The sequence below is a fragment of the Phalacrocorax aristotelis genome, chromosome 9 (assembly GCF_949628215.1).
Source record: "Phalacrocorax aristotelis chromosome 9, bGulAri2.1, whole genome shotgun sequence".
NCBI lineage: Eukaryota > Metazoa > Chordata > Aves > Suliformes > Phalacrocoracidae > Phalacrocorax > Phalacrocorax aristotelis.
Window position 1 is genome coordinate 30,191,972 of NC_134284.1, and position 15,665 is coordinate 30,207,636.

Genomic DNA, 15,665 nt, shown 5'->3' on the forward strand with positions numbered 1-15,665 from the left:
TTTGCGCTACATGTACCAAAGTATATTCCCTAATGCTCTATTAGTTTCTGGGTCCTGGCAATATTGACTCTAAGGCTCTAAGACTGGATTAATGATGACAAAAGCAGCCAGATACTTGTACCATCTTGTGCCTGGAGGAGTCCTTACAGCTGGTCCAGATCCACTGAGCCTGGCAGCTGCTGGCAAAGCCACCAAGGCTGACGTACCAAGAAACAACAGCCATTTTGGCACATTTTTTAGTGCCCAGAAGCAGATTAAATGGTGGGCTGCATGCTAGAAAAGGACCCTTCAAATCAGTCTTCTTAGGAAAGGGGGATATGTCAGTAAGTATCAAGGGAGGGTATTCACACCCTCTCCTTGACAGGGGTTAAATTCTCCTAGTCTTGCCCTGTGACAATAGAGGAAGTTCCTCCAGACACTGACTCTGACCGGGAGCCTAACATGATTGTTCTGAATTGCTTTAAAGGAGCTCTCCCAGTGAGTGGATAGAGACTCCCACTGGTTACCTGAGCCACCAGAAATAACATAAGTTTGCTTAAAGGGAACATTGCCTGCACCACTCATCTTTTCTTTGATGCTGGAGGAGGGAAGAGGATGGAGTTACACAGGAACAAACAACCGACTGTGCAGTACAGGTTCAGTGCCTGTAAAGCCTCCAACTCACATAGTCTGGCTTATAGGGAGTACTTGACTCTGGACCAGACAACACATTTCCAACCATCTCTGCCTGGCTGTACCGGTGTTTCCTGCAGACTGGGCTATCTGGAGAATGCCAAGGATGAGCTTCTGAAATGGACTTTCCTGAAACAAATAAAACGAAACCCATGCGCCATAAGTGCAAAATCCCATCTCCACAAGGAAGCTGTTGCTTTGTATTAAGTTAGAAAGCGCTCTGAATAAAATGGCATCAAGTTATGGCATAAAAATGACAGTTTTGCAGCTTTCCTTGCAAAGCATGCACATTTGCAAAACATCAACAGTGTTTCAAAGGTAATGAGATGAGAGCCATGCAGTTATGGGACATTCTGTTTTCTTCTGGAAAATGCTTGAATACAGGTATGAGTATTTTAAAAATAAAAGAAAAAGGCTGCACTGTGGTTTTGGAAAGTTTGCATCTCAACAACACTATCACACATATGCAACGCATTTCAGCAGGGACAAGTATAGACATGTCCTGATTTGGAGAACGTTTGTTCTGGATTTAACAGACAGGACACACATGGTTCTATCATGCACAAAACAAAAAATACTTGCAGAGTTGCAACTATTTCCTTCAGTAATTATGCAATCAAAATTAGAAACAACCAAAAAAGTGATACTACCCAGAGCAAACCACCAAGAAAGTACCAAAAGACTTTGGATCAATACAATGAAATGCACATTAACCACCTTGGCATTTACCAGGCAAAATCTAAATGGTATGTTCTTGACTGCTTTGTAATGTACATGTGAATACTGCAGCGTAAGAACACCATGACAGGATGAGACATGGTGTCCACACAAGGCAGGAAGTCAGACATTACATATGAGAGAGGTTGAGGAATATAGCGTGCAGCACAGGGAGATCGCCATGTTCAGACACATGCATTAGCAGGTGCCTACCAGAAGATGCTTTCAAAGTTTTTGTGGTCATTTTAAGATATGCCTCAGGATTTTCAGTGATTTCTACATCTGAAAAAAGAATAATGTCATTTTCCTCACTATTCAATATCTTCCAACTATTAAAAACAACTGAAACAATGAGGGACAGCAAAGACAAAGTAAGTTGTTGGTATTGTTTTCATCAAACATTCTTAAAATTAAGATTTCTAAAAACCTTATGTTTCTGAAAATATAAGCTTGGTTTAGACAACACCATTCCCTTCATCAAGACATCTAAGAGATGAGACTGCTCGCACCTATTAATAGTACCTGAAAACCAACCAACAAGGTGGGAACAAGACCTCAATCCCCCTCCCCTCCCACACGGGGACATCTTGCAGTTGTCCATGTCAAAACAAATAACTGGCAATCGGTTCTCACCTGACAGAGCACTGTAGTATGTTGCTTCTTCTTCATCTTCATGAGAGGAAGAACCTCCCACATCACCTGTGTGATCCCACTCGAGTGGGATGGAGTCAACACTGACAGGGGTTTCACAGCCTGATCTTTCATGACCTTGAGTAGGGGGCATAAGGTGGCAAAGGGACTGTGGTGAAGAGGGCCCCTCACTGACGGCCTTCTTATGCCAGGGATCATTCTGGATTTCTCTGGAGTCTTCTGGATCTGTCTCATTTTCAGAGGTCTCTTTTTCATCATCCAATCCCTAACAATAGTAACAATTATTGCATATTAATAAGATTTACGATAGATCTACACTGATTAATGAGCTAATGATTGAGCCACACAATACTACTGGGGACTGTCTTGTGGCCAGCTGCCTAAAATTAAAGGGAAACATAATTTCTGCCTCCTTCCTCTTTTGCCAAAACCATTCTCACATCAGCAGCTACCTCCCCTCTTTCAAGACACTGAACGACTACCATAACATCCCTTTCTAGTTTGCAGGGAGCAGCACCCAGCTCCAAATGGACTATACACAGGTGAGCAATGAAATGATGCTCTGGCAGGGGTGAACCAGCTACTTGCAGATGGTCATGTTACTTCCTCTACCTGGCTTTTTAATAGATGTTCTTTCTTTTTGAGCCAAAGCAAACTGAGAATCAGCTAAATGTTCCCAGTGAAAAGTAAAGAGCGTGCTGTTCCCCATTCAGGATTCCCACAAGGAACTGGACAGATGGAGCCTCACAAACAAATCCATAAAAAGATATTCTAAGCATATTAGTGAAATTAAAGAAAACAAAGTGATATTAAAAACACCAAAAAAAAGGTTTTGAAGCCCTCAAACCACTAATATCTAAATATTAACCTTGTGAATTACTTCCATGCTATTATCTACATTCTGCAGATGGAGACCCAACATGAGAGATGCGAGGAGACAAGACTGGTGACAAAGATTTAGCAAAACTGGCACAACTACTGAGGAGCTCCTGACCCCTTTGAGCTCAAACCACTCAGTCAGGCTGCTATGGATAAGCAATGAGCATTGCTGTTCAAACACCAAAATCTTGCCAAAGCATCAAAACAACTGTTGCTTCTTACAGGATGCCTTGAAGTCAGTCTTTGATGGAACCGGGCAACTCGCCCAAACACTTCCTGACAGTATCTATGAAGTTCTTCCAATTCATCTTCAATCAGGGTAGCATCCAAAGGCTCACTCTTCTGAATTAACTGCTCCCCAAAAACAATTAGTTGATCAATCTTATTGGTGTTTAGCATTATTTCCTGCTGGAAACCCTATTTGGAACAAACAAGAAAAATAATTACATCTGCAACACCTCCTTTTAGCCTAAGGTTTATCTTTTTTGCTTACTGTATGGAAAGGAAAGCAGCAATTGACACTATTGTCTAATTTCATTTGGCAAATATCTTTTTACTGAAGCGGTCCAGAGGTTTGGTTTGTTTTATTAGCAGGATTACAGTTCCAAATGAAGTGGCATTTTCCACCCATGTGTACGTCAATATCTTTGCAGTGTCCTGGGCCTGCAGGGGATCACGATATGAGACTTCAGCTAATCAGAGTCTATTTTTCTGTTGGGTACACACAATCTTTTTCTCAGTAGCAAAGAAGTTTGGCTGGTTGGGCCTCCAGCCTACACAACAGTAAATCCACATTCCAAAACAATTAACAATGCAGGGGGAAAGGAGAAACAAGCATATGAGCTGGTAGCAAAGAACTAGTATGCTCTTTAGAATCATTGCACATGCCTGATGCTTTATTTCTGTTTGAAAGTCCCAGCTACAAACAATGCACTCAGAGGAGAGATCCTACCTCAATGTCAATTCAAAAAAATTCTCACCAGAAAAGAACACCTGAATTTAGGAATATAGCTTTTACTATTAACCTGCACATGCTCCTTTCCAGGCCAGATACCACTGACACTGACACTTGGTGTTAGGAGAAAATGGCAGAATAGAACTGAGCTTGATCTGAATTTAAATAATGTGCAGTTTAATCTTGATTCAGAGTATAAGTCTTAACAATTTACTGGTGTCTTAAAACAAATATAGCCCTACAGAGATCTGTTGGCTATTACGAAGTTCCAGAAAAGTAGATAACACTGTCAAGAGAGGGCAGCCCAATAGGATCAGCTGGGCTACATTAAACAACTGCTTTATAAGGATACATACATTTAACTGGCGCATTTTGTCATCAAAGTTACTTTTTGAGAAATGCTCCACATTTGTCAGCTGGAGGTCCATTTCTGTGAGCCAAACAAGGATGCTTTCCCTCGTCCCCTCAAACTCATCTCTCCGATTGGTGAAGTGCTAAACAGGGAGAAGAAAGCCAGTGTTATAAGACTTCAGCGACTAAAAAAGATGGTCACAGGAACCCTCTGAAAACTGTTTTGTTTCAAAACTGCTGTTCACCTTAAAGGCTTCAGGGCACAAATGGCAGCATGCCATGTTCAAAAGCTGTCCCCTTCCTGTAGTGATGCAGCAACGAGGTGTCCAATGTTAGCACACTATTCGTATGGGAGAGGGAATAAAAATTCAGCAGTGTAAGATGCTTCTATAAAATTATATTCTTGCTTCCACACTGTATACCTTCTCCCACATCATTATATCAGTGTAACAGTTATTTTGACTCATGTTTAACATCTAATTTGTTCTAAATTTAGAAGAAAGACGGACAAAGGAAGCAAGCTCCATCCCTAATTACAGTAATTAAAACTATTACATTAAAATGAGTAAAACAATGGAGAAGCTGGATCATGGATGACCATGCCAGTGTAATTAATGCATCATTGTGCATGGAAGCCAGGAGGAGGTCTCTCTGCTGCCATCTCCCATGGAAGCTGCTAACAGACACGCAGCTTGCAGTGCCCCAGTTCTCCTCGGTGGATTTATTGTTCAGGAAGGGGATTATGTAACATCCCAAACACAACACCTCCTAACTGCACAGATCAAACCCTATCAGCGCTCTCACAGCCTCATCCACTAACTTTTGGGATATAATAGTTCTGGCAATTGCTTGCAGCACTGCTGTGTTTAAAAATCAGGCAGTGGAAAAGTTTCCCCCAGGGCACAGCACAGAACATCTGCCCAGAGACCAGTTTAACTGAGGCAGGTTTAACAAGCAGGATACTTCAAAGAAGTGTCACAAATACACTCTTTGACAACATTCCTCAGACAGGTAGAGAGCACAGCAGGAGCTGGTGACAGCAGCATGCCTCTCCATCACACCTCCATGTTTAAAGCCTTGTAGGTGAATCATAAAGTACTTGGCATAAAGTAGAGCTGCACTGTAAACTCCAAACCATATCTGCACTGTCTCTCTGCCTCTTATTTATGGAAAGGTGCAAGTACATGAACACACCCACCCATGACAAGACTGGGTAAGAGGAGAGTGGGACAGGAGCAGTAAGGCCTGCAACACACCTTCCAGAACTTGCACACTGTTCTTCCCTGAACCCATCTACCAAGGACATGTTTATGCCATGTACTTGGTGACCTTTCCAGAGCTGCTCTCCTACACTAGTAACTCAAGCCACAAACCAACACAAGATAGTTGCTCCAGTATGTGTTTTGCCCTTGGGTAATTCCTAAGAAACTTGCAAGTGAACTCCACCATGCAATTACCTTGAGTCTCCTCAGAATGGCAGCGACTCGTTTCTGGAGATTATCCCAGCGCTGGTTGCCTTCGTGTACCATCTGCTTCAACTTGCTGGCTGAGTCGGTGCGGTTCTCGCGGGCGAGGCGCCTGTACTGTTTATTGATCAGCTCCAACTGAGTGAGTCGTTCATGAATTTGCCGTTGGAATGCCTGCAAGGCAAATCAAGGAATTCAGTTCCCTTGTGGACAGAGAAAGAATCGGTGATACAAGCCATCAAGAGACATGATGTTGCCCTCCCCTTAACAACAGACCTTCCAACTGCAAAATTAAATCCAGAGAAGGTCCCATATTTCAAAATAATCTGCTCAGACTTAACTCATTAGGAAAAGGAACGAAAAAAATCAGCCCACAAAGGACTTCCACCTATAAAAAGCAAATCTTTAACTTATAAGCATGATCTTTCAGTTCAGAGCATAGAATTCTCCATATTAAAAAAACATTCAGGAGACAAATAACTCAGCCAGATACCTAGCAGCCACACTGGCCAAATTATTTGTTCTCTATACCACCACTGCTGAACCGGTGTTTTTCAGTGATTCAGGCATTTCACACAGAAAATAAGTGTTTAGCAGCCTGACCATTCAGCCTGCTACTGAGCATAAAAAAAGTGGAGTTAAAAAATTCACCTCAAATTTCTTCAGCTCCTCCTTTGCATGTGTGTACAAAACCTCTGAAGAATTAGGCTTCGCTGCTGTCCTTTCAGATGATTTTAGCCAATCTTCAAAGCGAGAATAGTCGTCCAAAAACCTCTGCCACAGACGCCAGGTTTCTTCAATTCTGAGTGGGAGATGAAAAAATGGAAATTTTTTATCACAAGCTAAACTATTAATTTTGGATTTTTTTTCTTTTTCGAAATTCAGCGTGTGGCAAAGGCTACAGTGTTTCTTCAAAATGCCGCCACAGGCTGCTTTAGAAGGGGTAAGAAAAAGAGACTTACTTCATTCGCCTTTCCATAGACATGGCACAAATGTTTCTCCACCGTCTGTCCAAACTCCTGGTAGTTTGCTGGATGGAGTCACACTCTGTCTCATTAGCACACGCATCTGAATCGTGTAGCAGGACTTCACAGATATTAAACACGGATTCCACCCCTGCGGTGTGTTGCTCTATGTCTCGTTGCAGGTCCTGCCATTGGCAAAAGAATAGCTTGAGTAGAGGAGAATATGCGCGGATAGACTTCAGACATACCCTTTCAAAATGCTGCAGAGGATGGGGAAAGAGCAATTTGTGTGTCAGGCAAAGCTTATTTAGCTTTAAGAAACAGACTTGCAGGATGAGCTGTGCAGATGACAGGCTGACAGGTCAGGATAGAACTGCCATGCAAAAAGGGATTGTCCAGCTTTGGTTTCTCAGTGAAAGCTCAGTCTTCTCATTAACAGTTGGGACAATTCTAATGGGCATTCAAAATCCAAACCTTGCACATACCGTAAAAACATACTTATTAATTTTGACAGTACAAGATGACAGTGTCTCATATCAGCTTACTACACTGTAAGACTTGACAGAGAACACATAGCCCAGTTCACGTATTTTAGTGACTGTATGATACAGGCTGATATCACAACATACAGAAACAAAGCACACAAGTGGCTGGTGTTACACGACTTTTCTTATTCCCTCTTGTAGAGCTCCTGTTTTGAATGACTATTTTCAAGGGTCTAGCAAAGACCCTTTGTGTAATCTACACTACAGGTTTCTTCTCCAGAGCCAGCATCTCCATCATACTCTGGCCTCTCATTCTGTACCTATGACTTTAGGACGAGTTAATGTCATTGAATAACAGAAAAAGAAAGCCTTATCTAAATATTTCTTATTGAAAAGGCAGCTCTCTACAATGCTACCAATTGTAATCATTAATGAAATTACAACGTCCACTACATTTCCATTCTTTCAACCCAGTTCTGGCTTTCCTAATGAAGGATACAGAGACTTTTGCTTGAATAACACTAGAACAAACACAAATTAATATTTTGCTGACAACAGTGAATAGGAACTCCCATTAAATGGCATTAGTGATTTCAGTGAACAGATGAAACAAAATTGGTTTTGCTCTAGACTTACAAAACTGAACCAAACCAAACAAAAAAACCCTTAAGAGCCACAGCTTGTAGTAAATACAAAAGGAGTTGAAAGATCTTCTCAGAAGTCAACAAGCTGCAAGGAGCTGAGCATCACCCGGTGGCAGTCTTCAGTGGTGTTACAGGGGTACCTGAAAGGGCTGAGCCACAAATGATCAAAATTTGGCTTCTTGGATTTGTGGTAATATACAGCTTTAAAGGATGTGGAAGCCAAAATCTTTACATAGGTGAGAGACTGCCAGAAGCAGCCCCAGCATAATTTTTGACAGCTTATTAAAGGATTCACGGCTGTTTTCCGAGCAAGAGGCAGCACTGTCTTTTTAACACAGGGTCTACATCTGAGAGCAGGCTCTACCCCACTACTGGTACCTGGAGAGACCCTTCTGAATTCATTAAATCACACTGGATTTACAGCTTTATTAGTGAAAATGAGAATTTGGACCACAGACTACAAATCCACTCTACTTGCACTATGGTAATGCTGCTGACACGATCTCATTACTTTTGGTCATGCCTGGGTTCATGGAATAACCCTAAGCAGAATCCTTGCTGTCTTCCAAGCTCTTATTCCAAATGACCTGACTGTATTATGGTGAGACAAACACAACAACCTAAGTAACAGGTCCAGGAGTATGCATCGAGCTCAAAAAGGTTATTTTCCTTCAGTTCTGCACAGCATTGCCCAGACTACACGCTGCTAGACTTCCACATTAGTGAAACAGCTTTGAAATCTTAAAATTAATATTATTCATGTTTTAATCTTCACCCTTTAATTGAACAAGCATGCCATAAAACATCTCTGTGGATGCACAATGCTTTTAACTGTCATTATTCAAGACTGAACAAGTAAAGCTTTTCCAGTCATGGATATCAAATAAAAGAAGCCTGTAGGGTGTATTTCTCACCATCACACTGCTCTTGCTGAAATAATTGTTGGAATAAAACCAGGAAAGATCTTTTTATTTGGTGCATTCAGATAAAGGTTTCACTAGTATGGAGTGAAAGAGGCTTTTTTTCTTACTGTGGTCTTTTTTGTCAGCAGAGTCTTCTCACACTCAGCGTGCTATAAGGTTATAGTAGAAAGAGTCTAGAGATGCCCAGAGGTCTGTGTTTGAAACAGAATCCAAATAACAAAGCAGTAAGTAGCTCTGAGCAGCAAATGATGGCTCTTACAGCGAGCTGAAGCTTGAATGCTCATAAAAAAATAAATTAGTTTGGACACAATTCTTTTGTGCCCACGTTCTTCTCTGCCTGGCAGTTTATCCCAGCCTTTGAGAATGCAAAAGGTTTGGATGGGGAGAAAATACTTCCTTGTTGTTTATATGACCATTCACAATGCGATGAAACCATTAGAGGCACTGGGCCAAAGCTTCTGGTGTTTGACCAACTGCTGCAGTGGAGTTGGTAGAAGCCAGCTCTACTCCTGTTGCAGAGGAGCTGGCCCTTCCCACAATGTCTGGGACATGAGTGGATGGAGAGCCATATCAACCAACAGAGAACACAGCCCTCGGTTCTGGGTCACTCAGGGATCTTTCCTTAGACATGAAAGCAACAGCCAGAGAGTGAGAAGATTGGAAGGATGGGAGGAACACTCAGGTATTCTTAAAGGCAGATGCCATAAAGCTTCCATGCTTGACGCCTTTATTCTTCATCCTCAGTTTTAGAGCAAATATTCTTCTTTAACACAAGGGCAGATGACAGCCATAGTCATTCTCAGCCTTCCCAGTGAGGCACTTTAAACCTGGGCAGACTTACAGTACAGCCTTGAGCAACGGCTGACTCCACCAGCAAGTCTGTGCTTTGGAGAAGTTCCTTTTCCTTCCCTGGCTGCTGGAGACAGAAATTTACTCCAGGACTATCCAACTCATCTTACACTTCCACTTGGCTGGGATAGCTGGCACATTCAGCTATGCCAAATCCTTGCCATCTCCAGCACCTAAAACTAGCACAGATCCCCCCGGTAAGCTGCTGTCTCGGATAAATGCCTACATGCACTCAATCAACACCCAACAGTGCTAGGTTGGTTCACATTTGTACCTCAGCAGGATTCACGCACCATCTCACCCTACCCTGAGGGGATCTCCAGCACCTGCCCACTGGATCAGGCCTCACTCAAAGGTATGTTTGCACAAGTCTACCCTTGAAAACTCTAACATCCTCCTCTGCCAAGCTTGCTCTGCTGTCTGCAAGCTGGGGAAGAGAACTAAGCTAGTGAGGGCAATACATGAAATCACAACACTTAAATCTGTTACAGACAGTTTGCAGGAGACCCAGCATTCACATCTTGTCAGCCTAAGTCATCCTCATGGATCTTGCCCACTTTCTGTGCCCTGCCTAGCCCTTATGAAGTCTGCTGTACTTAACTGAGCAAACTATCACACGTAAAAATGCTTTTGTTTGTATTTTGCGTGTTTTCCTTGGGGGGAGGGAGGAAGGAAGAAGTGGGGATAAGTCAACAAAATGCTGAAGTTACAGCAAGCAAATAGGAATTTTCCATGTAGCACATCTTGGCAGGAACATGCCGTGAAAAGCAAATAGTTAGAACGCCTCGTTAAAAGAAACAGGTGATTTTAAACCAGGACGGACTGTAATCAGCAGCATTTTAGCTCCTTTACTCTGGCTGCTGCTATTTCCCACCTGCTGTTCTGCCAGTCTCTTCTGGATTTCTTGGTCATCACAGATGTCATAAACAACAGGCTTGGAAAGCTCAGACTCAATCCGGGCCAACCAGGTGCGAAGGTTACTCATGTTTCTGTCCAATAGCTGTATAAAAGCAAATGTTTCCTTCAGTTTCTTCACCCTAAGCAAACCAGGAAGAACATTTTGTTACAAAGATCTGTAATCAGTGGAAGTGATGCTAGCAGAAGGTGATGTCAGGCACGGCTTTATGAAGCACTTACTGTCTCACAAGCTGTTGCCTGTAAATCAGAGCCTTGTTTTAGTCAAAACCTACCTAAACTGGCTCAGCAGGCCTCTGCTCTACAGGTGCAGGAAGGTCTTGTGTGAATTCTTTAATGAAACTACATGAGCAGAGTGAATTTTTGTAGCCTCGTTCATCTGCTAGTGAGCTCTTCAGTCAGCTCTTGGACATTTGTCTAAGTGGGAGTTTGTACCATAACATCTGCAGTTAAACCAAAACGGGTGTCCGATTTTCCTGCCGTTAATTACGTTCAGTGTCTTCTTCAGCAATCATTAGGCCCACCCTAATCAGCAAGGTGCCACTCTGCCCAAATAACGGGTCCGACACCTTGGGCAAATGGATGCTGACAGCAGAGAAGGCCTGAACGATGGCCACTGTACAACTTACAGCACCACGACATTAAAAACTCTTCTAAACAACACACTGAAGTGTGCCAGACTCTCCTGGTGGGTGAAAATGAAAAAAGCAATCCTGAAGAGGGAGAATATCCAATGGCTAGAGAGAGTTGTGCAGCTGACAAGCAAATGAATCCTGGAGATTTACCTTTCTTACAGCTGTTCATAGCACAGTTCTCAAACTGCTGACAAAATTTTCTTTCTTTCCAGCCTTTACAGCATATTTCCCACGTCAAAACTCCTCACCAGCCCCTTAAATTATCCAAGTAGCATGTTTGTACATTTTGGCAAATTTGTCCCCATGTGTTGGAAGAATATCTGTTAAACTACCTTGCTGCTCTCAAACCTTTCCTTGAAATTCTCATTTATTGCAATTCCCAACAAAAGTTACTAAGAAGCCCAACACCTGGGTGACATTTATCTCTTCTGACTTCAGGCTGATACTGGATCTTGCCATCTAGACCTTGGTAGGTAAGGAAAAAAAAAAAAATCTAGATCATGATTTCCGTCAGACCTCTCTTAAATACCCAGACCGCAAGATGAGATGAACCGTACCAAAATGAACATATTTCTCACCATTAACTGCATTGTTCTACGCTGCAGTACTACAAACATCAACACTCCAAATGCTAAAGTCAGGTAAAATTATTCCACTCTTGTCCTAGGGCGAACCCACTTCTTAGTCAGCACTGCTTCCCCATGCTGTCCTCCTGGCCACTTGCATCCCTCCGACACCTAGTTCTGTCCCTGTGCCTTGGGATGGATTTTTGGACCTTGCATGTGATTTTTAAACTGCAAATTTCCAAATTAAACCCTAGGTTTCTGCCTGGTCTAGCAACTACCCTGATGAGCCTCATTACCTAAGTCAAGCGCAGTGCAAAAAGTTAAAGTATGCACTGTGAAGAGGCCAAAACATTTCCCATTTATAAGCCACCATGACTGGGAAATGTCACCAGCTAAACAAAACCAGCAGCTGGGACTGGAAGGGCAGCTTGTACAAGGGAATCACTGCACGTTCCAAAAAGCAGGGGACTGTTGAGGGGTCTGAGATGAACCCTAATGTACTTGGCAACACCAACATCGTGCAAGCTAGGACTGGGGCAGGGTGGGGTGAATGTAATCTCACCTAGTGCAGGCACGGGCAGATTATACCAAGACGGAAGTGCCCTGACAGGGTCCCTGGATGCTGGCTTCATGCAAAGGACCTGCCCCTCCTTGCAAGAAAAATGAGGAGTTTCCTGGCCTACTGTCCCACCTGCTGCCAAACTATCCTAGCGAGTTTTAGAGGACAGAGGTCTAAACTGCCTGCAACCAAGTGGCTTTTGCAGTTGCCTGCTGCAGCATATGATACAGCATCAGAAGATACGCAGGACAGCTAATCCATGATGAATATGCCACTCTGTAAGCAACAACTGATCTTATTAGGAACCTTAAGGTAATCAAAGAGGATATGCATGTCAACTAGACACTTGATATAAGGTAAAGCACTTTGGAAGAGATGTGGGAATGATCCTGCTGGATTTGTTCAGTCCTATCGGTTACTGTGAACATAGAGAGTAAGGCCAGCAAATCTGGGGTCTCATACAGATTAGCAGCATGGGAAGCACCTTCCCCTAACTCCTGTCTCAAAAGGACCAGGCAGTGCTTTCAGTTATTTTACAAGGAGGGCCAGAAGAGCACAGTCCTACACTAGGACTCATGGCAGGTATTTAGCAATTCTGCACTCTCCAAAATGTAAAATTAGTCTTGTCTGGTTGATGCAATCCTGCAAGCCAGCCTGAAGGGTCTGGCCCAAGTCCATGGTCCACCTTGTTCCTGCCTTGTACCCACAAAGCGTCGATACTGATGTAAAGTGCAAAGCAGCTGCTTCTGCCCCTTTACACTGACAGTGCTTTCCATTGCTGCAGCTGACGGACAGGAAGCCAGCAGATGACAAAAACATTTAGCTGCTCCCACTTTCCTTAACAAGCTCTTTTCAGAGCTCTGCTCCCAAGTCCAACTCTGTGCACAGAAGGCATCTGGCTCCCAAGCAAACAGCTGCTACATAAATCTTCCTGCTCCTTGTCCTGCTTCTATTAAGTGGTACTCAATGAACATGTTGTACTCTGGTAACTGCACAGCGTGTTCTTGTGCTATCATGGGCTGGCAGTAATTTACTCAGTAGACCTAATTCTTCCTCCACCCTATCCCCTGCTTCTGCCCCACCAGTCCACCCGGATCCAGTTGGTTATGATGCTCAGCAGGGCCTGTGACTCTGCAAGGCATGTGGCCCACCAAAGACAGGTGACTCAGGAACCCTCCTCCCTGGAGAGATGGGACAATACAGGCTCTGTGTTGAGCACCGAAGGGAAGAACTGCTGGAGCAGTGAGGAGGAGTCTGAGCTGAACATTTATGCTGTTGCATTAACTCTGCGTGACTTCAGGCCAGTTGGGAGGAAAGCAAGGCTCGATCACTGCACAGTCCCTGGTTGTATCCATTGGCAATTTATTCTCTGTGTATTCTATGATGTTCCCCATTATTGCTTTGGAAATACCTCCCTGGCACCTTGCAAGAGACGCACATGTTGGGACCACCTGATGCCACACAGCTGACCTACTGAGACCACAGCTTACTGTGCTGCTCAGTATCATCTCTGCTTCCCTGTACTCCCTTCTCTGTCGGTATCCACCCGTTTCCCATCCTGAAGATGCACTACAGAAAAATTCGTGAGTTGCAAGACATCTTTCTTCAGTTTGCATATTGGATAACAGGTAGCTGAACATAGACAAGGAAGTCCAAAGCAAAACCAACGGATATTAGATTATAAATTAATGTCCCTATGACTGACAGCACATTCAATACATTTAAAAAGCAACTGTTTTTGAACCCAAGTGTTTTTTGTTTTTTGTTTTTTTTTTTTTTTTACCAAAAAACCATTCAAGAATATTATTTTGGCTTAGAAATCACTCTAAAATTCAAGTGACGGATACTACCATAAATATGTGGGGTTTTATCTGCTAGTGTTACTAGAAGCAACAGTCTCAAAGATGGCATCACTGCGGTACAACGTGCTTGTATTTACTTTCTAGCACTTGCCACTACAGATACGCCACTGTAATTAAGAGATTTAGTTTGTTAGCTAGAATATGGCATTTGTCAGTCATTTAACCACCATTAATGCTACAAGTCATTAATCTCCAACTTGAGCTAAGCAGCCAGAGAAGAATAAAAACCTAACAGAAGTTCACATTAGTGCAGCATGTAAACAGGAAGGTAGCCTAGTCCAGATGTTCACATTGGCTGATCTGCTCCTTTTGCAGACAGCAGGCACAGGGTCCAAGGTAAAGCGTAGGATTCTGCACTGAAGCAACAGGTGGAATGATGGAAAATTTGAGCATCCTCATTGAGTACCCTGAACTTGCACAGAAGTCACAGGGAATTGCCATTTCTCTGGCTACAGCTCAAAGAAAAACATAAAATGGGCTATTTACATCCATAAAAGTCTTATATTTGCAACAATGATTCTCAGACGCATTTCTGCATGCTGCAAGTATTCCTGCAAATTATCTGCTCTTTGCATGAAGGAAACCTCATGAACTCTTTTGAGATGAATCTTGAAGAGACTATTTGTCCAGAAAGACAGGCCCCCTGGGAGCCGGGTGGGGGTGCACAGTACAAGCCACAGTGCACATCAAGCCTGGGGCAAAAGCTCCCCCCCTCATCCAGGTGACCAACACCCCACACACAGTGAATTAACACCAAAATAAATTCAAGTGCAGCAGAGGAAATCAGCTCCTCCCAGTTACCCAGAAGGTGGAAAAGTCTGCCACCACTGTTGACTGAATTCTTTCTCTACAAAGTCTAATTCTTAAGTTATTTGGTCAAGCTGGCAAAACTTACTGTTTACTGAAAAAAGTTGTACCTGTCCTTAGTTCACTTCACAATGAGAACTTACCTGCCACCATTCAACGTGGCCCCAGAAGCAAAAAAAATAGTAATGATTAAAACAAAAATCCAACAAATATCACCACTAATCTAAAAAAACCCAGCAAAATCAAACATATCTTGTACTGTGCAATAGGATATCTTTTTAAGCTGGGCCTATCTCAAAACAGCGCTTAGACACAGCATAAGATGCCTGGGATAAGCCAAACAAAGCAAGTTTCTAAATGTCTTAATCTTTACACCAAAATGAAGAGGCAGAAAAAGAACAAAACTAACAGATGATAACTAAAAGCTGGCTGCAAAAGTGAACAGAAGGACTAACTGACCTGATACTTGAGATTGGATTTGGGTCTTAATACCCTCGGATGAAGTTGCCAGCAATGGGTTACAAAAGAAATGCCTAAAGCTGTTTCAGGCTGAATCATCGATAGCCCCACAAATACACAGAATATTTTGTAGTAACTACTCAGAAAGTACCTAGCAGTAGAAGGCACTTCCAGGTTGACTGAAATGTATTCACACACACAAAGAATTGCAAAATGCCTGCCAGTTGCACTGCATTAGCTGTCAAAATGCTGCAGGAAAAGGTACAGGGAAGCTCAGATAAGGTAATGAATAACATTCAAATTTT

General features: G+C 42.8%; 1 protein-coding gene across 1 annotated transcript in view; it reads right to left on the reverse strand.

Moving 5' to 3' along the window:
- The window catches only part of SYNE2 (spectrin repeat containing nuclear envelope protein 2), a 197,256-nt gene that overhangs the window by 11,723 nt on the left and 169,868 nt on the right, over positions 1–15,665 (reverse strand). The window contains exons 102-110 of the mRNA XM_075104124.1: positions 10,432–10,594; positions 6,654–6,841; positions 6,343–6,493; positions 5,683–5,865; positions 4,231–4,368; positions 3,142–3,336; positions 2,023–2,305; positions 1,603–1,671; positions 665–801 (exon numbers count right to left, since the gene is read on the reverse strand). Of these exons, the coding sequence (XP_074960225.1) occupies positions 665–801; positions 1,603–1,671; positions 2,023–2,305; positions 3,142–3,336; positions 4,231–4,368; positions 5,683–5,865; positions 6,343–6,493; positions 6,654–6,841; positions 10,432–10,594 (1,507 nt within the window). The remainder of the gene's footprint in view (positions 1–664; positions 802–1,602; positions 1,672–2,022; positions 2,306–3,141; positions 3,337–4,230; positions 4,369–5,682; positions 5,866–6,342; positions 6,494–6,653; positions 6,842–10,431; positions 10,595–15,665) is intronic.